At 45.0% G+C, this 25,412-nt stretch overlaps 2 protein-coding genes across 4 annotated transcripts in view; one reads left to right on the forward strand and one right to left on the reverse strand.

Moving 5' to 3' along the window:
- LOC133381830 (zinc finger protein 420-like) overlaps positions 1-6,328 on the forward strand; it is a 43,643-nt gene extending 37,315 nt beyond the window's left edge. For both annotated transcript variants that reach the window (XM_061621336.1, XM_061621337.1), the window contains one exon: positions 1,855-6,328. In XM_061621336.1, coding sequence (XP_061477320.1) covers positions 1,855-3,623 — 1,769 coding nt within the window. In that variant the 3' untranslated portion in view covers positions 3,624-6,328. The remainder of the gene's footprint in view (positions 1-1,854) is intronic.
- Positions 1-25,412, reverse strand: part of LOC133381862 (zinc finger protein 239-like) — a 62,157-nt gene that overhangs the window by 27,152 nt on the left and 9,593 nt on the right. The window contains exon 2 of one of the 2 annotated variants that reach the window (XM_061621422.1): positions 12,152-16,404. The exons of the other annotated variant lie outside the window; for it this stretch is intronic. Coding sequence (XP_061477406.1) covers positions 15,749-16,404 — 656 coding nt within the window. The 3' untranslated portion in view covers positions 12,152-15,748. Of the gene's footprint in view, positions 1-12,151; positions 16,405-25,412 lie in introns of those variants that run through there. 2 annotated transcript variants of the gene reach the window in all.

The raw sequence follows: 25,412 nt of genomic DNA on the forward strand, positions 1-25,412 counted from the left end.
ACTTAAACCCTTCTTGCCGAAAGCAAATAGGCTAGATTAAATGTTCCCTACCCGGGCTCCATCTTCTTTCTAGCTAGGATTTCTAGCTTAATTGCCAATCAGAGAAAAAAAATATAATTGTATGCTTCCAGCAACTGTGATTGATGCCTAATATGTCATGCTTAATGACAGCACTCGGGCCTGCCCCTGTGACATCGCTAGGGCCAGCCCCTGAAATCTCAGGGTTTGGGATGCTTTTGACCTGGCAATCCAAATTCCCGCCTTCCATTGTTCTTAGCCAATGAGGGACACCACTGTTGTCCTGGAAAAATGAAGAATTTTAGTCTGCTTGCCTGCTGCATCTGCAGAATCTAGCAGGTTAGAAAACTGCACATGCCCACTTGATCAACACATGCAGCTGCTCCACCCCTTAGCCATACACTTTCTGGTTGCGTCAGCAAGGAGAAGCCGCTTTCATCTCAGTTGCATTTCTCAGGATGTGTGTCTTAAGTGGTGAGTGCAATGGGAGGGTCTGCCTGGAGGATGGAATACAAGGGTTTGATTCCACTAAACACTCCCTCCCGTGAACAGATGCAAGATATAAAAGCAAACCTCTCTGTAGAAAAGGCAGTGATACCAGCATTGGCATTGTTCAGCCCTGTACCCACCTTGTTAAATGGTGCTTACTCCTAAGTGAAGTTGCATTGGAATGCTGCCTCACTCACCCTGTTGCCTGACAGAGCTTCTGTTCAGCAATTCAGAAAAGGCTAAAAAGTAATTTTTGATGCATACCCTTCTTCAAAATGACTGGCAGGCATCTCCCCACCAAAGATCACCCTACTTCCAACTCCCCAGGGATGGATGTGTGTGTGTGTCTGCATGCATACATGCACAGTGTGTATATTATATATACATACACACAGGAGGTGTTCCCTCTCTCTCTCTCTGCATATATTCAATGCATTGGGGGTTTAACCTTCCCTTGCATAAAACTAACAGCAATGGAACAGCTACCCTGTAATGCTGCCACAGCATGCCAGGTCTCTAGAATTCCCTGCATTTTTATTTTCTTTTTAACAAAAGAGGTGCCAGCACTCAGGTCTCCATCATGTTCCAGTCTTTATCATAGAAGGCTGCATTTCCCCTCTCTCTGATTGGATATGTGAGAATCGGTGTACTAAAGACACTTCTTACATGTTCAGACATGCGCCCTTCAGATAAGATGATTGGCAGAGCTGATAATATTGAAATCTTGATTTCTATCTGTGTTAAAATTTGTACAATTTTTATACTGCTGCATTGACTTGTTTTATGTTTGTTGTGTTTTTATTACATTTTTACATTGATTGTACATTTTGATTGTTTTTACTATGTAAGCTGCCCGGAATTCCGTTTTTAACAGTGGAAAGGCAGGATATAAATCCTCTTAATAAGTAAATATTCCGTAATAAGTCTTTAAGGTTGAAAACGAAGGATTTTTTTTAAAATCTTCACATCCTCGCCCAATTTTTGGTGGTAATTGCTAGGCACAAAAACAAAACAACAAAATACAAATTAATACGATTAATTTGCCTAATTAGGACATGGTCTGGAAAATATGCAAATTATGCAATTAATTTATAATTTGCATAATATGCAAATCAGCCTCCCGGATTTGTGGGATTGGAATATGGCAACCTTACTCTCTCTGCGTCTCTTTTCACAACCTGTTACCAAGCACCTACTGCTAAAATAACGCTGTACAAGGCCTCGAGCTTTGACAGTTAACTCTGATATCAACAGAGCTCTCAGAAATAGGTTTTCAAAGTTGAAATCATAATATATTCACAGGATTTCTCCACAGCATTTTATCACCTTTATTTTTCATTCCATCAGGATACATCTGGGGGATCAAGGCTGAGGGAGAACCATCTGAAGTATCACTGGAAAAAGCTGAGGAGCAGATGCAGGACCAGAAACTGAGGAGTCAAGATGGAGCAAAGAGACAAGAGGAGAGACAGACTCCCACAGGGGACAAACCATATCAATGCTTGGAGTGTGGAAAGAGCTTCAGGTGGAGTAATGCCCTTACAATACATCAAAGAACTCACACAGGGGACAAACCTTATGAATGCTTGGAGTGTGGAAAGAGCTTCAGTCAGAGCGGCACCCTTACTTTGCATCACAAAACTCACACAGGGGACAAACCTCATAAATGCTTGGAGTGTGGAAAGAGCTTCAGTCAGAGTAGCCACCTTACTTCGCATCAAAGAACTCATACAGGAGACAAACCTTATAAATGCTTCGAGTGTGGAAAGAGCTTCAGGTGGAGTAGTGCCCTTACAATACATCAAAGAACTCACACAGGGGACAAACCTCATAAATGCTTCGAGTGTGGAAAGAGCTTCAGTCAGAGTAGCTCCCTTAGTAAACATGAAAGAACTCACACAGGGGACAAACCTTATCAGTGCTTGGAGTGTGGAAAGAGCTTCAGTCGGAGTAGCCACCTTACTGTGCATCAAAGATGTCACACAGGGGACAAACCTTATCAATGCTTGGAGTGTGGGAAGAGCTTCAGTCAGAGTAGCACCCTTACTTCGCATCAAAGAACTCACACAGGGGACAAACCTTATCAATGCTTGGAGTGTGGAAAGAGCTTCAGTTGGAGTAGCTACCTTTCTCTGCATCAAAGATGTCACACAGGGGACAAACCTTATCAATGCTTGGAGTGTGGAAAGAGCTTCAGTCAGAGTAGCTCCCTTAGTAAACATGAAAGAACTCACACAGGGGACAAACCTTATCAGTGCTTGGAGTGTGGAAAGAGCTTCAGTCAGAGTGGCTACCTTACTTCACATCAGAGAACTCATACAGGGGACAAATCTTATACATGCTTCGAGTGTGGAAAGAGCTTCAGGTGGGGTAGCACCCTTATCTTGCATCACAAAACTCATACAGGGGACAAACCTTATAAATGTTGCGAGTGTGGAAAGACCTTCAGTGGGAGTAGCAACCTCAGTAAACATCAAAGAACTCACACAGGAGACAAACCTTATAAATGCTTGGAGTGTGGAAAGAGCTTCAGTCAGAGTAGCACCCTTAGTAAACATCAAAGAACTCACACAGGAGACAAACCTTATACATGCTTGGAGTGTGGAAAGAGCTTCAGTCAGAGTGGCCATGTTAGTTCGCATCAAAGATGTCACACAGGGGACAAACTGTATAAATGCTTCCAGTGTGGAAAGAGCTTCAGTAAGAGATGCTCCCTTATGGTGCATCAAAGAATTCACACAGGGGACAAACCTTATAAATGCCTTGAGTGTGGAAAGAGCTTCAGTCAGAGTGGCCACCTTACTTCACATCAAAGAACCCACACGGGGGACAAACCTTATAAATGCTTTGAGTGTGGAAAGAGCTTCAGTCAGAGTAGCCACCTTACTTCGCATCAAAGAACTCACACAGGAGACAAACCTTATATATGCTTGGAGTGTGGAAAGAGCTTCAGTAAGAGTAGCCACCTTACTTCGCATCACAAAACTCATACAGGGAACAAACCTTATAAATGCTTTGAGTGTGGAAAGAGCTTCAGTCAGAGTGGCCACCTTACTTCGCATCAAAGAACTCACATGGGACAAACCTTACACATGCTTGAAGTGTGGAAAAAGTGAAAATGCGATGCCTCTGAAAGAACCACTAAGTTCCCCTTCTGACCCATTTTATTCCTCCTATATCTTCACTGCAGCCATGCAAGGTAGGCTAGGCTGAGAATTGGTGACTGGCCCAAGTTGGGACGTGCGGTAAATCAATGAGAAGAGACTTTAAAATACAAAACTGCACATGCTCAGCGTATTTTTTGTAATCCATGAAAGTTTCTGTAATAATAAATGTGTTAGTCTTTAAGACACCTGAAGACCTATTTTCTGGTACCTCATCGCAGCCTCAGGCATCCTATCTAGGCCCAAGTGTGGCCCAGGAAAGAAGGCCCGAGTGGTGCGAGATGTTGATTCTGTAGTCACTGGGAGAGAAGAGCCTTTATATACCCAGTCAATGACTGTGCTGTGGAGGTGAGGGCCTCCTGCAGATACCATCTTATCAGGAGGTCCGCTCTGCACAATATAGGAAACGGACCTTTAGTGTGGTGGCACCTACCCTGTGGAACTCCCTCCCCTTAAATATTAGACAGGTGCCACCTCTGTTATCTTTTTGGCGCCTATTGAAGACCTTCCTCTTTCAACAAGCCTTTTAAGTAGAGACCTATCCCAGTCTGCGTCTGTATTGGAATGGCTTTTTAATATGTTTTTAACCCTTTTTAAAAAATAAAATAGATGTTTTTAAAGCTTTTAAAAATGTTTTTAAAGATGTTTTGTTTTAATTTTAAAGCATTCTAAATTCTGTTTTATGATGTTTTACAGTGTTTTTAGTGCTTTTGTTTGCAGCCCTGGGCTCCTGTTGGGAGGAAGGGTGGGATATGAATGAATGAATGAATTCCTGGCTAGCCAGCCACCTCCAGGAGTACAAAATGTGATTGTTTAAAAAATTAAGAAGGGGTGTGAAGGTGAACAGGGCCACGCCCAGAAGGCCCATGCTGGCTCAGGGGCTACCCTGAGGGGGTCTGTTGGCTGCTCCCCCACCTGTCACTTGGGGTCATCTGGGGATGCAGGGCCTGGAGTTTGGTCTGAAGATGCTGCGCTGCCACTGTTGGCTTAATTTTGGCACCCTGCAGCAGCACAATCCTGATCCTATAAAGTTACTCAGAAGTAACCCTTCCCTGCGAGTTCAGTGTCTGGTGTGTCTGTAAGGAGAGATGCCCACAAGTGATGTGCTGCCACTTTGGGGTTGGGATCTTCTGGCCCAGGAAGCCTGGCAGGAAAGCAAAGCAACTGGGGCTCCCCCGGCTTCCCCCGCTCCCCTTCCTTCCCACTGCAGCCCCCCTCCACTCATCCTTCCACCGCCCTCCTGCCCCTGGGGGTCCTCCCCTCTCCTCCCCTGCTCCTGCCTGCCCCAGAACCACCGGTGCAGGTAGCGGATGTGCTGCTGCATCCCATTGGCGGCAGTGGCAAGGAAGAAGTGGCACTCGCCCTTCGACTGGAAGAGGAAATGCTCTGTGGGGGACAAAGAGAGGAGGGGAGGGTCCTTCCATCGGGGGACACCTTACCCCACCCACACGCACTCTGCCATATCCCCCCACCGCCCGCCACCGCAGCCTCCTGTTGTCCTCCCCAGCAAGGCAGAGGAAGGGGCCTGCGGGGCCAGGCTCTTTGCCCCCCCAAAAAGCTTCTTTTTGAGCAAGTGAGCCCATCGGGATCCAGTGAGCGATCCTGGACTGGGGGGGAGAGAGAAAAGCTTTTTCTTTTATAAAAAATATATATATTACGGTTTTTATATTTGCCTACAATAAGCGCTCGCTAACAGAGCAATAACTATGAAGGTAACCAAACTACAAAACACTAGAAAAGAATGCTGATTTCTCTGATACAACTTGTGTTACAAACACATCATGTTACAGAAACCTTGAGGGGAGGGGTATGAAAAGAGCAGGGGTGTAGTCATCCAGGGACTTGGGGGTCTTAGATCCCTTACTTTTGGGGGAGTAGGATCCCAGCAGGGCCCCTATGTTTCCAGCATCCTATGAGCCAATCGGCATGAAAGGAGAGTGTGTTAGCCACTGAGAAGAGTCTTCTAATATGCTTCCTTAATTCGACGTTTTACTTAATTTTATGTGTTAGGTTAAAATTTAGAAATGCCTTAAGCATTACAGCTTTGCCTTATTCTTTGTTCAGGTTAACACAGATGGTGTCATGATCAGAACCAAGGTGGCCTTTGATTGACTTTTAATACAAAAACAACAGTTTACTTCCTGGTGACCTGACCTTTCACATTCCAGTGGCTCAGTGAATAAAAGCCGGTTTAAGCTGGAAACCTTCCCTTCCCTCACATCCTTGACACTTGTATCCCACTGAAGTTTATTACCTCACGTATAGTTGCAAATCATAACATGTATAGAAATGTTAAAACTTCCCCACTGCCCCAACATCCTTGCCATGCAGGCCTTTTGATATGTAAGCTTAGCAATATGAATCTGTCGCCACTTGAGGGGCGCCTGGTTGCAGCTAGAAGCACCTCCTCTATATCTCTCTTTGTTCTCGAGTTGCATAGTGCTTATCTCAAGGACGTGTGAAATATGTAAACCCAGAGTCTGAAAGATATTCTTATGTTTCTACTTATGTTCTTCCTCTACACCCCTTTGCCTCCTTTTTACATATCTTTATGTTATAGTGACAATTAAGTGTTTCTTTACAATTTATGACGCTGCTCCCCAATGTTGTAACCTCCGGGAAAAACTATATATTCTCTGCTCTAACAATAAACAGGGCTCCCATGCTGAAAGGCTTTTGGCTTGTAAGTATTGGGTTCCCCTTTGCAAAGGAATTGTGTCTATGTTTCGTGATCTCTGATAGTGGGTTTATGCACTCATCTCCGCAGCCCTCCCTCGCGTGTTGGGTTTGGACCTAACATATGTAATCAACTAATTTTTTGACACTGTGCTGTAATTTCCTGTTTTGAATCCTGTTTGGTCTGGTTTAATATAATTTGGTATTACATTAAGCATTTTTACTATAATGGAAGTCCAAATTTTTGCATCTTGATTCAAAAGCGACATTGGCTGATCCGACTCGGGCAAGCTAGGGTCTTTCCCTGGTTTTGGAATAACTTTGATTATAGCTTCTGACTGTGATGCTGGTCGTTTTCTTTGCTGAATAGATTAGTTTATCATTATTAAGTAGTGCGGTGTTAATATTTCTGCAAATATTTTAGAATTCCCTCGTTAATCCATCTGGACCAGGAGCTTTTTTCATTTCCCAGTGCCTGAACTGTGTTTCTTATTTCTTCTGCTGCTACATTCATCTCTAGGCTTCTTACATCTTGCTCTGTGACTTTGGGCATGTTGATATTTAGAGGAAAGCTCTTTCTAACTCGGGTCTTCTTTTACATGTTAGTTTTCAACCACTTAAGAAAATCAACCTACACTCCATTCCCTCCACGGGGAGACAGTGTGGCATAATGGTTAGGGAGCTGAACTGTGACCTGGGAATTCTCAGTTCAAATCCCCCACACTAAGTGGTCTTGAGGGCAGTCACCGCCTTTCAGACTAACCTACCTCAGAGTGTTGTTGTGATGACAAAATGGGGGAGGGGCAGACCCATGTACACCCCCTTACGCTCTTGGGACGAAAGTGGGGGGTATTAATGTTAAAATATATCAATATTGGAGAGGGGATGCGACAACATAGGCCAGAGTGAGAAGCAGTGGCTGCGTCTGGTTTTGAACCCCACAGCCCCCAATTCCCCAAGCAGGACACACTCCAGTTCCAGCAAAGGCCATTCTGCTCAAATCCCCCCTGCAGATTTGGAGGGGCAGCAGCATCTGGCCTGGCTTCCCCCCACTCCTTTGGGTTCACTCCGAACCCACAGGAGAATTCCGGGGAACTTCAAGGCTTCCCCAGAGATAGGTCAAGAGGAACCCTTTGATGGGGGGATCAGGCCCATAGGGAGGAGGGGCAGGGGGCCCCTGATCTCCTAAAACATTTCAGGCCTCCCTAAATATTTTTCCAAAAAATAAAGAATTAAATTTATTACAGAAAAAAATTCTGGCTCCTCTTCTTTTCTTTGTGCCCCCTTGAACTTTTAGGCTGGCTCCATGCCTGGAAGGAACAAAGACTGCCTCAGACATGGGTAGGTTCCCTTCATTTACAGGATTTTAGGTGGAGGCTGGATCACCCCCAGCACTTTGTGGGGGTTGGACTGAATGACCTTTGAGGTTCCTTCCAGGACTGAAACAGGAACAAAAGGGACTCTCTCTTTTTCAGGGCAGCTCCTAAGTAAAGGGGGGCTCTAAGTCTCCGGTTGATGGCTGTGAATAAGGCTGGGTGGGTGGGGGTCAAGAGTGTTGCCGTTGATAAATGACACTCCACACTTTTAGTGCACCGTGGAGGTCTGGAGGAAGGCATGGGGCAGCCCAGAGAGAGAGGGCCAGGTGCTTTGGGCAGGAATGAGAGTCTGCAGGGCCCTCACTCAGTGATGGTAGCACCTGCTCTGAATGCAAAGGGCCCGTGGTTCAGAGCCCCCCCAGCATCTCTGGGAAGGAGGGTCCTTCTCTGTCGCAGACCCTGGGCAGCCATTGCTGGGGGGGGGGTTCCAGGAAGATGTTGATGCTGCTGGAAGATGATAGTGATTCATTTTATGGAGTTACTAATTTGTTATAGGGCATCTCTTTGTGGGACCCTTTGGCCATGAAGGGAGGGATCGCTCTGCCCTCTGCTGGCTGGTCCTTGGGGGGGGTCCTGGGGGCTTTTTAATGGGCAATATTGGGGGTTATTTGTCAGTCGCCTTGGGAGGATTTCTATCCTGAATGGCAAGATATAAATTAATTGCAGTTAATGAGCAAATAAAGAAATAACCCCCAAAAGCCCCAGCTGCTGTTTCTGAGTGGGAGGAGGACGCTGCCCCCTTCTCCCCCGCCATCCCCAGCAGGACCCCTTTACTGCTGCTCCAGTGATGTTTTGGGGGTCTCTGGAAGGGCTTTTCTCTTCCTTCCCTCCAACATAGCATCTCTGCTCACATGGAGGCTCCTCCACGCCCAGCACCTCCGCAGGGGAGACCAGTAAGAACATAAGAACATAAGAACATAAGAAGAGCCTGCTGGATCAGGCCAGTGGCCCATCTAGTCCAGCATCCTGTTCTCACAGTGGCCAACCAGGTGCCTGGGGGAAGCCCGCAAGCAGGACCCGAGTGCAAGAACACTCTCCCCTCCTGAGGCTTCCAGCAACTGGTTTTCAGAAGCATGCTGCCTCTGACTAGGGTGGCAGAGCACAGCCATCATGGCTAGTAGCCATTGATAGCCCTGTCCTCCATGAATTTGTCTAATCTTCTTTTAAAGCCGTCCAAGCTGGTGGCCATTACTGCATCTTGTGGGAGCAAATTCCATAGTTGAACTATGCGCTGAGTAAAGAAGTACTTCCTTTTGTCTGTCCTGAATCTTCCAACATTCAGCTTCTTTGAATGTCCACGAGTTCTAGTATTATGAGAGAGGGAGAAGAACTTTTCTCTATCCACTTTCTCAAGGCCATGCATAATTTTATACACTTCTATCATGTCTCCTCTGACCCGCCTTTTCTCTAAACTAAAAAGCCCCAAATGCTGCAACCTTTCCTCGTAAGGGAGTCGCTCCATCCCCTTGATCATTCTGGTTGCCCTCTTCTGAACCTTTTCCAACTCTAGAATATCCTTTTTGAGATGAGGCGACCAGAATTGTACACAGTATTCCAAATGCGGCCGCACCATAGATTTATACAACGGCATTATGATATCGTCTGTTTTATTTTCAATACCTTTCCTAATTATTGCTAGCATGGGATTTGCCTTTTTCACAGCTGCCGCACACTGGGTCGACATTTTCATCGTGCTGTCCACTACAACCCCGAGGTCTCTCTCCTGGTCGGTCACCGCCAGTTCAGACCCCATGAGCGTATATGTGAAATTAAGATTGTTTGCTCCAATATGCATAATTTTACACTTGTTTATATTGAATTGCATTTGCCATTTTTCTGCCCATTCACTCAGTTTGGAGAGGTCTTTTTGGAGCTCTTTGCAATCCCTTTTTGTTTTAACAACCCTGAACAATTTAGTGTCGTCAGCAAACTTGGCCACTTCACTGCTCACTCCTAATTCTAGGTACCTCCACAATCCCCAGCAGGACCCCCGAGTCCAATGCGCAGGAGCCTCCGATACTTTCTGCTTCTCCTTCTCTACCCCGCAGCTGACTCCGGAGTGGGACTTACTCTTCTCAGCCCCGGAAGAAACTCCTGCCTAAGCACCTCCCCTCCTGCGGGGGTCCAATGGGGCTCCGATGTGAGGCAGCAGCATCGGTGACCAGGCAGGGGAGTCCGGCAAATGTCCCATTCAGGCACTTGTTAAGTAAAGGGGCAAAATTCAGATTTTTATGTGATTCTCCGCTCTTCCTATATTTGGGGGGGCTCTTCTTGCCTCCTTCTGATGCCTTCATCATTTTATTGCATGTTAATAAACATGTTAGCCGCTCTGTTAGCTTCTTGTTAGGATAGGCTTGATGGCCTTTACCTGTGATGCTCTGACTGACTGCCTTCCATCGTTGATACCCATGCAGACAATAAGCACCAACCATCAACAGAAAAGTAGACCTGAAAACTGGAAAAAGCAAACTGTGCCATCAGCTACAGATCTTTCCTTTAGAATTGTGGCTCCTCCATGCAACCTGACCGACTGTTAACTGTTGTGAGGGAATGAAAGGGAAATGAACGGCCTGCAAGTCAATCCTGACAAATATACAAATTTAAAAACACTTAAAAAAAAAATTAAAAACACAATTTACAAAATTTAAAAACGCATGCTAAAATGCCTGGGAGAAGAGGAAAGCCTTGACCTGGTGCCAAAAAGATAACAGTGAGGTGCACCTCGTCAGGGAGATCATTCTATAATTTGGGGGCTACCACTGAGAAGGCCCTCTCCCTTGTTGCCAGCCTGTGAGCTTCCCTTGGAGTAGGCACCCAGAGGAGGGTGTTGGATGTTCAGAGTAGTGTACAGGTGGGTTTGTGTCGGGAGTGGCGTTTCATCAGGTATTGTGGTCCTAAGCCATGTAAGGCTTTATAGGTTAAAGCCAGCACCTTGAATCGAGCTCGGAAACATACAGGCAGCCAGTGCAAGCGGGGCAGAACACTGCCAGGGAAGTAATATTTATTGGGTATTCTCCAACGCAGAAGGGATACAGAGTAATAGATCCCAAAACTGGTAAAGTTGATGTATGCAGAGCTATACATTTTGATGAAAGAAAGAGTGCGCACTGACCAGTAGGGGTGCCACACCAAACAGATGACAGCGACATGGAAGAAGAAGCTGAGCTACTCTTCCACCACAGAAGGTATAACAATATACCTGCAGAGGAAGGGGAGGAGTCTGAGCCAGAAGAGGCAACTGAGCCAGAAGAGGCATCAGAGCCAGAAGGGGCAGCCGCAGTGCCAGCACCCAGATGCTCTGAATGCACCAACAGAGGTGTACCACCAGACAGTTAGCTTGTAAGAGATGAACTTCCAGAAACAGAGACTCGGAAAGAGATAGAAGCCTTACCCAAAGCCAAAGCTGAGAGGTGGAGGCAGCCAGCCAAGGAAGAGCTGGAATCTCTACACCAAAGTAAAACTTGGACACAAACCAAGCTTCCTCAAGGAAGGAAAGCTGCAGGCTACAAGAGGAAATTCAAGAAGAAGCCAAATGCTAAAGAAAAGCCTGCATATGAGTACTGTTACCAAGCCAGATGTGGTGGTAGCGGTGGGATACCTGTGCTGAAGAACCAGCTCACCAACCAAAAGGGACTGGGAAGCAAGCAAGGACACAACAGACTCTTGGAGTCAGAAGGGGTGAGTTCATGCACCAAGTACATAGATGTGAAGCACCCACCTACCGCAGATGACTATTCAAATTGCAGTATTGTCCAACAGAAGACATGACTGCAGACTCTCTCACGAAGGCGTTGGGCAAAGTCAGACATTGCAATCTGTGAGACAAGAGGAATCTCGTGGGCTGAACCTAGTTACTCTAGCTAAGCTGGCATGTCCCATCCTTCTATGCCAAATATGCAAGCATTCAGCATTACTGGTTTCCTTGACCGCATTTGCATGCATAGTTTCAATGTATTCTAAAATTAAAAGTCAATTTTTCACTTTTGCAGTGCAACTTATTCCTCCTTCATCTAGAACATGGCAAGATTATCCACTCATATGAAGTTCACCTTTTTATAACACTTATTAAATTGTCTTTGTAAATGTTTTGGAGAGCCACATTTAAAACATTGTGTCTGTCTTTGCCCTTTTGTGGATTGGGGTGATGACTCATTCTGTTGTCCTTTTTATGTCTGCCTCTAGAAAGGTTTCCTTCTTGAGACAGACCTATTTCTTCCTGCCATTCTCTAAAGTCCTACTCTTGCAAATACGATATAAGCTGACTCAGACTTTGGTCAGAACTTCGTAGCACACAGGAAATTAATTTATGATCCTGATTAAGAGAGCTCAAAAGCAATCTTTTCTCCAATTCATGATTTATTTATTTATTTGATTTTATTTATATACCGCCCTAAGCCCGAAGGCTCTCTGGGCGGTGTACAAAAAGATAAAAACAAGGAATGTATAAATACAATAAATCAAAAAACAAAACAAACAAATAACAAAGAAACCAAACAACATCCAGAATACAAAATAATAATGAAAATGCTATTAAAACACACTTTGAAATGCCTGGGAGTATAAAAAGGTTTTCACCTGGCGCCGAAAAGATAGTAGCGTTGGCGCCAGGCGCACCTCATCGGGGGACTGTTCCACAGTTTGGGGGCCACCACAGAAAAGGCCCTGGTTCTAGTCACCACCCTCCGAGCTTCTCGATGGGATGGCACCTGGAGGAGGGCCTTAGATGTTGAGCGCAGTGTCCGGGTAGGTTCATATTGGGAGAGGCGTTCCACCAGGTATTGCGGTCCCATGCCGTGTAGGGCTTTATAGGTCAAAACCAGCACTTTGAATCTAGCCTGGAAACAAATAAGAAGCCAGTGCAGACGGGCCAGAACAGGTGTTATATGAGCGGAACTTCTGGTCCGCGTCAGCAGTCTGGCCGCTGCATTCTGGACTAGTTGTAGTTTCTGAACAGTCTTCAAGGGCAGCCCAACATAGGGCGCATTGCAGTAGTCCAGTCTAGAAGTTACCAGAGCATGAACAACTGAGGCGAGATCATCACTGTCCAGATAGGGACGTAGCTGGGCTACCAAGCGAAGATGGTAAAAAGCATTCCGTGCCACCGAGGCCACCTGGGCCTCAAGTGACAAGGAAGGATCAAAAAGAACTCCCAAGCTATGCACCTGTTCCTTCAAGGGGAGTGTAACCCCAACAAGAACAGGATGAACATCCTCCATCTGGGCAGAGAAGGCACTCACCAACAGCGTCTTGGTCTTGTCTGGATTGAGCTTCAGTCTGTTAGCTCCCATCCAGTCCATTATCGCGGCCAGGCAACGGTTTAGCATGTTAACAGCCTCACCTGAAGAGGATGAAAAGGAGAAATAGAGCTGCATGTCATCAGCGTACTGATGACAACGCACCCCAAAACTCCTGATAACCGCACCCAGCGGCTTCATGTAGATGTTGAAAAGCATGGGGGACAGTACCGATCCCTGCAGGACTCCACAATGGAGAGTCCAGGGCATCGAGCAATGTTCCCCAAGCACTACATTCTGGTGGCGACCCACCAAGTAGGAGCGGAGCCACTGCCAAGCAGTACCCCCAACTCCCAACTCCGTGAGTCTTCCCAGAAGGATACCATGGTCGATGGTATCAAAAGCAGCTGAGAGATCAAGGAGAATCAACAGAGTCACACTCCCCCGTCCCTCTCCCGACAAAGGTCATCCTACAGGGCGACCAAGGCTGTTTTGGTGCCAAAACTGGGCTTAAACCGGATTGAAATGGATCAAGATAATCAGAGTCATCCAAGAGCCCCTGGAGCTGGCCGGCAACCTCCCGTTCCAGCACCTTGCCCAGGAACGGAACATTCGCCACAGGTCTATAATTGTTCAGGTTATCTGGGTCCAAAGAGGGTTTCTTCAGGAGCGGTCTCACTACCGCCTCTTTTAGGCAGTCAGGGACCACTCCCTCCCTCAAAGAGGCGTTTATTATCTCCTTGGCCCAGCCAGCGGTTCCGGTCCTGCCAGCTTTCACCAGCCAAGAGGGGCAAGGGTCCAGCACAGATGTGGTCGCCCGCACCAGTCCAAGGATCTTGTCAACATCCTCAAGCTGTACAGACTGAAACTCATCCAATAAACAAGGACAAGACCGTGTTCTGGATGCTTCATTAGATCCCACTGCCATAATATTGGAGTCTAAGTCCCGGCGAATGCATGCGATCTTATCCTGGAAGTGCCTCGCGAACTCATCACAGCGGGCTACAGATGAATCTATGATGTCCCGAGGACCAGAATGTAAAAGCCCTCGTACGATTTTAAAAAGCTCCGCCGGGCGGGAGAGTGATGCCTTAATTGTGGCAGCAAAAATCTCTTTTTCGCTGCCCTCACCGCTACTATATACCGCTTAGAAGAGGCACTCACCAAGGCATAATTGCATTCGTCAGGAGTTCGCCTCCATCTGCACTCAAGCCTCCTCCTCTCTTGCTTCATCACTCTCAGCTCCACGGTATACCATGGAGCTATATGAGCTCTACATAGGAGTGGGCGCATGGGAGCGATCGTGTCAACCGCCCTGATCCAGAACTCTGCCACATATTTCCAATTTAGCCAAAAGTTCTGAAAACTTTTCTATGTATTTATTCAGACTGCCTCTCTCAGCAGTTTCTTTCAGAGAAAATAACTTTGTAAAGGACATAATGTGGCTTTTCATCTTCCTGTTATAGAATCCTCCAAGTTTGTCATTCATTTCCTTTACACTGTCACACCCAACACAGAGATTTAATGCTTTGTCTGATAGAGCAGAAATGAGCAGAGATTTTACTCTTGCATGCTTAGGTCTCCATGAAGCCATTGTGTTTGCATCCTCAGCCAAGGGTTCAGGATCAGTTAGGATTCCATTTAATTCTTCTCCATCCAGGAGGGCTGTGAACCTTAGAGTCCAAAGATAGTAGTTATCTTTCTCAAGCCTTGGAATGCGTCTCTCAAGCATCGACACATCAGCCATCATTTCACCTTTGTTCTGCTGTTTCTTCTAACTTAAAGTCTCTCTTGTAAATTACACACAAGCACTTTTAGCTTCAGCTACAACTTGCATTCAACTTAGTTTGCTGGGCCCGTAACCCTTGTTGGTTGTGTGTGCTGTATGCTTAATTTCTTTTAAAGCAGCACAACAGCAAGCAGAGAGTAACCGTAAGGGACCTGAAGCTTTTTCCACACTCAAAGCATTTATAAGGTTTATCCCGTGTGAATTATTTGATGCACCATAAAGGCACATCTCTCACTGAAGCACTTTCCACACTCCAAGCATTCATGAGGTTTGTCCCCTGAGTGATTCTTTGATGCACCGTAAGGATGCATCTTTCACTGAAGCTTTTTCCACACTCCAAGCATTCATGAGGTTTGCCCCCTGTGTGATTCTTTGATGCACCGTAAGGATGCATCTTTCACTGAAGCTCTTTCCACACTTCAAGCATTCATGAGGTTTGTCCCCTGTGTGATTCTTTGATGCACCGTAAGGATGCATCTTTCACTGAAGCTTTTTCCACACTCAAAGCATTTATAAACTTTGTCCCCTGTGTGAGTTCTGTGATGCAAAGTAAGGGTGGTACTTTGACTGAACGTCTTCCATATTCAAAGTATTTATAAGGATTGTCCCTGTATGAGTTTTGTGATGAGAAGTAAAGGCGCTATGCCACCTGAAGCTCTTTCCCCACTCCAAGCATTTATAAGGGTTGTCCCGTGTGAGTTCTGTGATGCGAAGTAAGGTGGCTACTCCGACTGAACCTCTTTCCACACTCCAAGCATTTATAAGGTTTGTCCCCTGTGTGAGCTCTTTGATGCGAAGTAAGGTGGCCACTGTGACTGAAGCTCTTTCCACACTGCAAGCATGTGTAAGGTTTGTCCCCTGTGTGACATCTTTGATGCGAAGTAAGGTTGCTATTCTGACTGAAGCTCTTTCCACACTCCAAGCATTTATAAGGTTTGTCTCCTGTGTGACATCTTTGATGCGATGTAAGGGTGCCACTGCAACTGAATCTCTTTCCACACTCTAAGCATGTATAAGTTTTGTCCCCGTGTGACTTCTTCGATGTTGACTAAAGGCGCTATTCCACGTGAAGCTCTTTCCACACTCTAAACATGTATAAGGTTTGTCCCCTGTGTGAGTGCTTTGATGCACCAGAAGGGTGCTACTGTCACTGAAGCTCTTTCCACACTCAAAGCATTGATACGGTTTCTCCCCTGTATGAGTTCTTTCATGTATACTAAGGGTGCCACTCCGACTGAAACTCTTTCCACACTGCAAGCATTTATAAGGTTTGTCTCCTGTGTGAGTTCTTTGATGTGAAGTAAGGGTGCTACTCTGAATGAAGCTCTTTCCACACTCCAAGCATTTATAAGGTTTGTCCCCTGTGTGAGTTCTTTCATGTTTACTAAGGGTGCTTCTGTGACTGAAGCTCTTTCCACACTCCAAGCATGTATAAGGTTTGTCCCCTGTGTGACATCTTTGATGTACAGTAAGGTGGCTACTCCACCTGAAGCTCTTTCCACACTCCAAGCATATATGAGGTTTGTCACTGGTGTGAGTTTGTCTCTCCTCTTGTCTCTTTTCTCCATCTTGACTCCTCAGTTCCTGCACCTGCTCCTCAGCTTTTTCCAGTGATAGTTCAGATGTTTCTCCCTCAGCCTTGATCCCCCAGATGTATCCTGGTGGAATGAAAACGAAATGTGATAAAATGCTGTGGAGAAATCCTATGAATATATTATGATTTCTACTTTGAAACATTTCTGGGAGCTCTGTTGATATCAGAGTTTAACTGTCAAAGCTCGAAGCCTTGTACAGAGTTAGTTTAGCAGTAGGTGCTTGGTAACAGGTTGTGAAAAGAGATGCAGAGAGAGACAATTGTAACAAAAATCTGCTCTCTTGTTCCTCCATTTAAGGTGGACAGCCCAGTACTTATGCACAGCTGGAATTTACAAACCTAGGATGGATCCTGTCTGACAGGAACATGGTCCTTTCCACTGCCCACAGGGCAGGTCTCATCCCCTCCCTCCCAAAATGTTAGCCCTCTGTTACATGCAACATGAGACAGTGCTGGAAGATGAGACTGTCAGGATGGATGGCACTCTGTGAGCTACTGGGGAAGAACAATGGACAAGTATGAGTAGCGCTGTGACTAATGACGCAGCTTGGTCAAAGCCGAAAGGAAGCCCAGAGGCTGATGCGCACAGATGCAAAAGGAGAGTTGCATCAACATTACAATGCTTGAGTGAGTGAATCAAAACGGATGGAAATATGACATTTTCAGGCAACTGCAAAAAAAAACTGGAAATGATAAATTAAGAAGAAACAAAGTTGCTCTCATCAGGCCTGTCCTTAGCATGTGCGGGGCCCAGGGCAAAAGCACAGTTGGGGGCCCCCACATTCTTTCTCTCTTTCAAACCTCCCACCCAGAATAAGCCAGGAAGCGCTACCTGTAAATGCGCTCCACAGCTGATGAGCGGGCGGTAGGCAGCACAAGGAAGCCACTCAGGCAAGGGATTCAAACCTCCCGCCTAAAATTATCTAGCTAAGGGCCGCCCACACATCCACTTCACAGCTGATGAGCGGAGAGGGGAAAAGCCGCTCAGGCACGCAGCTGAAGAACAGGAGATTCCCCAAGAGCGGGAAGCAGCTGTCGAGACTGCACGGCTGAAGAGAGAAAACCCTGCCGCAGCCCAGCTTCTCATCGCCAAGCGCGGCCCCCGCCAAAGCACAGGGCCTGGAGCAACTACCCCGCTTCCTGGTGCCTAGGGGCGGCTCTGGCTTTCATAGTGAGAAGTGACGTAGCAAACGCAATTAGGAGCTATAATGCAAAGTCTGAGTGAGTCATACCAATGAGATTTAATGGGAAACCTATCAACATAACCATCAACTAAGTCTATGCTCCAACGGCAAACAAAGAATAGGAAAATGAGAGATTTTACAAAAAAGTATAGGAAGAAAATAAAGGGAAATTTAGACCAAGAATAGGGATGTGGAATAAACAACAGGGGAACACACTTGACTGACCGAGATGAAATAAAAGGAAGATGGAAGCAATACACTGAAGAACTCTATAAAAGAGATGCCAGGATGTCAGATTCATTCATGGAGGAACCATATGATGAAGAACCAGAAATTTTAGAATGTGAGGTGAAAGCTGTTCTTAAAATACTTGGAACAAACAATCACCAGGAACAGATGGCGTACCAACAGAGCTGGTACAAGCTACCGAGACTGAATCTGTCCACATTTTGACAAAACTCTATCTCTCCCTACCACCTGATTGCAGGGAGGGAGTGCTCATCCTAAACCGGTGCCTGGAGGCTGTGAAGGGCTGGATGTGGGCTAACAAACTGAATCCGGACAAGACAGAAGTACTGCTGGTCAAGGGAAAAACTGCACCAGGGATGGGGTTGCAACCTGTTCTGGATGGGGTTGCACTCCCCTGGAAGGAGCAGGTCTGCAGTTTGGATCCTGACCTGCTGCTTGAATATCAGGTGGCTGTGGTAGCCAGGAGTGCTTTTGGCCAACTCAAGCTGGTCTACCAGCTGCATCCGTTCCCGGAGGCAGTTAACTTGGCCACAGTGACACATGCACTGGTGATATCGAGGCTTGATTACTGTAAAGTACTCTATGTGGGGCTGCCTTTGAAAACGGTTTGGAAATTGCAGTTGGTTCAAAATGCAGCAGCCAGAATGCTAACTGGAGCACGGCGCAGGGAGCATATCACCCCTGTGCTTTATCGACTCTACTGGCTCTCGATTTGTTTCCGGGTCCAATTCAATGTGCTGGTTCTGACCTTGAAGGCCCTAAACAGCCTTGGACCAATATACCTGAGGGACTGCTCATGCCCATATGTACCTGCCCGGGAATTAAGATCATCTGCCTCTGGTCTCCTCTGCACGCCTGGAGTGAAAGATGTTAGATTGACAGCAAGCGCTAGAGAGAGCTTTTTCAGCTGTGGCCCCCAAGTTCTGGAATACCCTACCCCAAGAAGTTCGCTCTGTTTCCTCCCTGTTGGTTTTCCGGAGACTTCTGAAAATGATCTTGTTCTGGAGAGACTTTGGGAGGGACTGAAGGTAGAGCCTGACAGTGATTTTATACCTTCTATGTTAAATTTTACCTTTGTAGTCCCTTAAGTACCGACCCCTATATATATTCACTAATAGGCAAAAAACATTGCGGTTTAAGAACATAACTATAGCCCACAGCTATTCTATCAAACTTTAAAAAGCAGGGAAATTGGGCAGCTATAGTGAATGCACCAGGGGAGCAGGAGACCTGACCTCCTCTCTGAGATATTGGACTGCCCTACGAATTGGTCAAAATGCAAACACCATTTGGGTTGGTCTTTCACAGTCCAATCCACTTCCTGTGTAGCTTGGAAGAATTTATTTATTTATATTATTATATTTGTGTATGTGTGTATTGAATATCCCACCTTAAAAATAAAAGCATATTTAGTTGCACCAAAAGCCTATTGGTGCATATAAAATACAGGAGAATTCAGAAGCATATATATTACTGGGAATCCTGTAATTTATTTATTGTTACATTTATACCTCACCTTTCCTCCAAGTAGCTTAAGGTGGTGTACAAACATGGTTCCCTGATTCTATCCTCACAACAGCCCTGTGAGGTGGGTAAGGCTGGCAATGACTGGCCCAAGGTTACACAGTGAGCTTCATGGTTGAGTGGGGATTTGAACCCTGGTCTCCTCCAGATCTTCAGGGTATTTTTTAAAATGAATTGTTACTGGTTGTCCATTTTTTTCATTCGAATGGCTTGCACGTTGAAGACTCTCTACCATGTTCAAGCCCTGATATTTGCATTGAGGCAAAAATGGTTCAAACTAAAAAAAAAGGGGGAGGAGTGAAGACACCCTGCCCACCCACCAGTAAATACGTGAATTTAAATTAAATTTAAATTAAAAGCTGCTGCTTATGATTCATACCATGCTGTAGCAGAGTTAGAATCATAGAATCATAGAGTTGGAAGGGGCCTTGTAGGCCATCGAGTCCAACCCCATGCTCACAGCAGGAAATCCACAGCTAGAGCATCTCCCGCAGATAGCTGTCCAGCCTCTGCTTGAAGACATCCATCAAAGGGGATCCCACCACCTCCCTAGGCAGTCGGTTCCATTGCCAAACTGCCCTTACTGTCAAGAAGTTCCTTCTAATGTCCAATCTGAATCTACACTCCTGCAACTTAAAACCATTAGACCTAGTCCCACCCTCTGGGGCAGCAGAGAACAAATCTGTACCCTCCTCTATGTGACAGCCCTTCAGGTACTTAAAGAGTGCAATCATGTCACCCCTCAGTCTTCTCTTCACCAGAATGAACATGCCAAGTTCCTTCAACCTTTGCTCATAAGACTTGTTCTCCATACCAGCTATCATCCTCGTCGCCCTCTTCTGAACCCGCTCTAACTTGTCTATATCTTTCTTAAAATGAGGCACCCAGAACTGAACACAGTATTCCAGATGAGGCCTGACCAATGCAGAATATAGTGGGACTATTACTTCCCTCGACCTGGAAACTATAGCTCTGTTTATGCAGCCCAAAACCGCATTTGCCTTTTTTGCCGCAGCATCACACTGCTGGGTCATGTTCAACTTGCGATCCACTACAATTCCAAGGTCCTTCTCACATGCACTACTGCTAAGCCAGGTATTTCCCATCCTGTACCCATGCATTTTGTTTTTGTGGCCTAAATGCAGAATCTTGCATTTCTCTTTATTGAATTTAATTTTATTAATTTCAGCCCAATTTCCTAGTCTATCCAGGTCCCTTTGGATTTTATTCCTGTCTTCCATTGTGTTAGCTATCCCTCCCAGTTTTGTATCATCCGCAAACTTCATAAGGCTTCCCTCCACCCCATCATCTAAGTCATTGATAAAAATGTTGAAGAGTATCGGCCCCAGGACAGAACCCTGTGGCACTCCACTCGAGACCTCCTTCCAGTCCGAAGCAGAGCCACCGACGACCACTCTTTGAGTACGGTTTTCCAACCAGTTGTGAATCCACCTGACAGTATTTCCATGTAGTCCGCATTTGACTAGTTTGCTAATCAAAAGGTCATGGGGGACTTTGTCAAACGCTTTGCTGAAATCTAGATAGATGACATCTACAGCATTTCCACCATCTACTAGGCTAGTGACCCGATCAAAAAAAGATATGAGATTAATTTGACAGGATTTTTTCTTGACAAACCCATGCTGGCTCCTTCTAATCACAGCATTGTCATCTAGATAGTTGCCAATGGACTCTTTTATTATCCGTTCTAATATCTTTCCCGGTATTGAAGTCAGACTGACCGGCCTGTAATTCCCCAGATCTTCTTTTTTTACCCTTTTTAAAGAGCGGGATGACGTTTGCCCGTCTCCAATCCTCCGGCACCTCTCCCGTTCTCCAGGATTTCTTAGAGATGATGGCAAGAGGTTCCGAGAGTACATCAGCAAGTTCCTTCAATACTCTGGGATGCAGTTCATCAGGCCCTGGAGATTTGAACTCATTTAGGTTAACTAGGTATTTCCTGACTAGCTCCTTATCAATCGAAAAAAGAGCAAAGACACAGAGAACTAGACATCACAGTGTAAAGGCAGAGAGATTTTGTTAAGGCGTTTTTCAGAAGGACTCCAGGTTTGAAATAACCCTAAGAATTATTGAGTAAAATGTGCCCCTATGTTCTACTGTTTCTATTCATTTCACACAAAAATCATACCTCTAGTCAGTGTTTCAGTGGCTCCCAATCTGAATTTGTGTTCTTGGTTCATTGATTAAATTTAATGTGTCCCTTCTTTGTGTCCACAAGTTAGGCCTGGGTGTCCATTTGGGTACACAACTCTTACTTAAAAATGCCTTGCAGATCCTAGTCCAGCATTCTGAGCACTATGCTACACTAGCATGCACTTTTCCACCCCACTTTGTTTCCATCTCTCCCTTCCTTTAGTTCTCTTTGCTCCCCCCTTGTCTTCTAATGCTCAAATAGGCCATGTGTGTGTGTTGTAATGATACTGCTTTGCATTTGTATACATTTGGTCTGAAACACTTATTGAGTTCTGTGAAGGCAATAATTTGTTTCTTGCAAACACCTTTTTGATCAACCAAAAAGACAACCGTACACATGGACAACACCAAATGGTCAAGATGGGAATCAAATTGATTATATAATTGGGAGCAGAAGATGGAGAAGTTCCATACTTTCTGCAAAAACAAGACCAGGAGCAGACCGCGGTAGATATCATGAACAGGTCGTATCAAACATCAGAGTAAAGCTACAGAAGAACAACAAAGCAATCATAATGCCAAAATACAATTTAAATAACATCCCAGAATATAACAATCAAATAAAGAACAGATTTGAGGCTTTAAACTTAGTTGACAGAGAACCAGAAGAACTATGGAGTGAAGTCAGAGACATTATCAGGGAGGAATGCAAAAAGACAATACCTCTAGTTAAAAAGAGAGAAAGACCTCAATGGATGACTGACGAAACTCTTAAAATGGTTAAAGAGAGAAGGAAAGCAAAAGCAAAAGGAGATAGAAACACAGGCAGAACCCTAAATGCAACAATACAGCGACTAGTACATAGGGACAAAGAGAAGTATTACAATAGTTACTGTATAGAAATAGAAGAGGACAACAAAAAGGGAAGAACAAGAGCCCTATTCCAAAAGATTAGAGAAATGAAAGGGAAGTTTAAACCGAGAGTGGGGATGTTGAAATCATCAAAAGGGGAAGTGCTTCTTTCCAGAACAAAGATGGGCCTTTCCGTGTTGCAGCAAGGCAAGATGCAAATGCAAAGGGAGATGTGTGCCAGCTTTCAATAGAGTGGTTTTACAAGATGATGCCAAATGGCGAGAAAATTCTGCGGTCATGGATGGTTTACTCACTCGTCAGCAAGAATTTACACTGTTTTTGCTGCTGACTGTTTGCCGTTGGTGCTACAGATACGACATCCACATTTCTGACTGGGTTTCAGAAGTGGTGGAAACTGAGCCCGAAAGTACATAACCATGAGACATCTGAAGAGCACCTACGTTGCCTTGAAAAGTGGAAAACATTGGCAGCAGGACTTAGGCTGCTCAAAACCATTGACGCCGAAACTATTGCTTTTATGGAACGAGAAGAAAAAGTGGAGGGACATCTTGCACAGATTGCTTGATATCACATTGTTTCTTGCCAAGCAGAATCTAGCATTTCATTGGCCACAAGGAAGATGAATCTTCATTGAATAAAGGGAACTTTCTTGAGATGGTTGAGATGCTTTCAAAATATGATCCAGTGCTGAAAGAGCACCTAATGAGATTAAAACGGAGCACATGTACACTTAAAGTATCAGTCTCTTATCTTGCACCAAAAACTCAGAATGAGTGCCCTGGCAAATCATGTGAAGGAGATGCTTGTCATGGACATAAAGTCTGCAAAGTACTTTGGGATCATGTTCGACAGCACACCTGACATATCACATACTGACCAGATGTCCGAAGTGATCAGATATGTAAAAATCAACAATAGGAAAGTTGAAGTGAAAGAAGTATTTCTAGGATTTTTCCCTTTAAAGGGGAAAAAAGCTGCTGACCTCAGTTCTGACATTCTTAAAAATCTGGAAAGTGATGGACTGGACATAATGATGTGCCGTGCTCAAGGTTACGATAATCCTGCCACTATGGCTGGAATCCACGGAGGAGTACAAGCCATTCTTAAGGGAAAGAACAAGAAAGCTATTTGTAATGGATGTGTGGACCATTCGCTTAACTTGTGCGGTCAGCACTCTTTTGCTGAAAATGCATCGTGTGTGACATTTTTTGGAACTCTTGAGAGAATGTTTTCTTTCTTTGCTGCTTCCACCCATCGATGGGATGTGTTAATTGACCATACTGGAGTCTCAGTGAAAAGGCTAACAACAACACGCTGGAGCGCTCATCATGCTGCAGTTAAGCCAGTTAAAGGAAAGTTTGATAAGTTTGTGGGGGCGATTGAAGCTCTTTGTGATCCACATGAAAATTTGGACACAAGAGGTGCAGCCCAAGGTCTTTTGCCTGCTGTCTGTGACTTCACTTTTCTGTGCTACCTGTACTCCTGGTGTGATGTACTTCAGGAAGTTAATCTTACACAGCAGTACCTGCAGACTAAGGGCTTAACTCTCGACAAGGTGGTGACAAAGGTAGAGGCACTCAGACTTTTTCTGCACGAGGAGCACAGTCACCTAGTGGAGCATGCAATTGAACAGGTGCTTTTAAAATCAGACAAATATGGAATTGCAGTAGAGAGAAGAGCCAGGTTCAAGAAGAGGATGGCAGGGGAGCAAGCAAGCGATGCTGGACTCACTCTGCAAGAAGAATTAAGAGGGTGATGCTTGAGTGCATTGATCGCTTTCATTCCGAACTCCAGATCAGATCAAGAGCTATCAAGGAAGTAGCAGCCATGTTTGAGGCTGTTCAAGTGAAGAGTCTCATATCTGCCACTGCAGAAGAGTTAAAGGTGTCCATTCCAAAATTGACCACTTTCTATGATGAGGTATTCGAGAGTGAGCTTTTAACAGAAATATCAAGGCTGAGAAGGCACCTGAAAGCAGCAGAGATTTATCTGGAAGAAGCCAAAGATGGGGCAATATTAGACATTTTGACATTCATAGCTGAATGGGACTTCGTAGAATCTCTCCCAACCCTTTCACTAAGCCTAAAATTATTTCTGACGATTTGTGTGTCTGTGGCTTCATGTGAGAGGAGCTTTTCAAAGCTGAAACTTATGAAGAACTATTTGCGATCTACCGAAAGTGAGTTGGCGAAAGGCATTGATTTCAATGAAGTGATTCACAGGTTCGCAGCTTTGAAGGCCAGGAAAGGAAAGTTCTGATTTAGTTGAGATGTTCACTAAGTGCTGAAATGCTTGTGTATTTGTTCCTGTTTATTTTTTTGGTATTATTTCATTTATGAGTATATTTCCATATGCATTTGTCTACAACTTCTACATTATTTGGGCCGTTATTGATTATGAAAACCTAATCCATTAATGTATCTCATGTAACAGTAAAGTTTAATGTTAAAATGAACATAATTTTGATGTAGTTCTTAAACGTTTTTACTTTGAATTCTATTGTTTTCTTACCTAATTTTCACTTTAACCACATGAAACTATGTATAAATGTAAATACATTTAGGCTGTGTGTATGATATTGTAATTTAAAGGTGTAATTTTAATTTTGCTAGTTGTTTAAGTCACTACTATTGCCATTACATTCAGTGATATACGGGAATTACGATTTACGAGTAACATTAGTACAAAAAACATTACTAAGGATTCTGTATGGTCTGGTATGGGAGGAGGTCCATGGGGGTGACACCATGAGTTACCGCACTGGGTGACACCAACCCTAGTGATGCCATTGGTCAGAACCTTCCCAAAACCTGAGATTTTAGGGGCGGGCCCAACTGATGTCATGGAGGTGGGTCTGAGTGATGTTATGGGGTGGGCCCAAGTGATCACTGGCTGTGCCCAAGTGATGTCATTAAGCATGATACATTAAGCATCAATCACAGTTGCTTGGAGCATACAATTAAAAATATATCTGATTGGAAATCAAGCTAGAAATCTTAGCTAAAAGATGGAGCCTGGGTAGGGAACATTTAATCTAGTCTTGCTTCTGGCAAGAAGGGTTTAAGTGCCTTCAGGCCAGGCCAGTCAC

This window comes from Rhineura floridana, chromosome 3 (genome assembly GCF_030035675.1).
Source record: "Rhineura floridana isolate rRhiFlo1 chromosome 3, rRhiFlo1.hap2, whole genome shotgun sequence".
NCBI classification, from domain to species: Eukaryota; Metazoa; Chordata; class Lepidosauria; order Squamata; family Rhineuridae; genus Rhineura; species Rhineura floridana.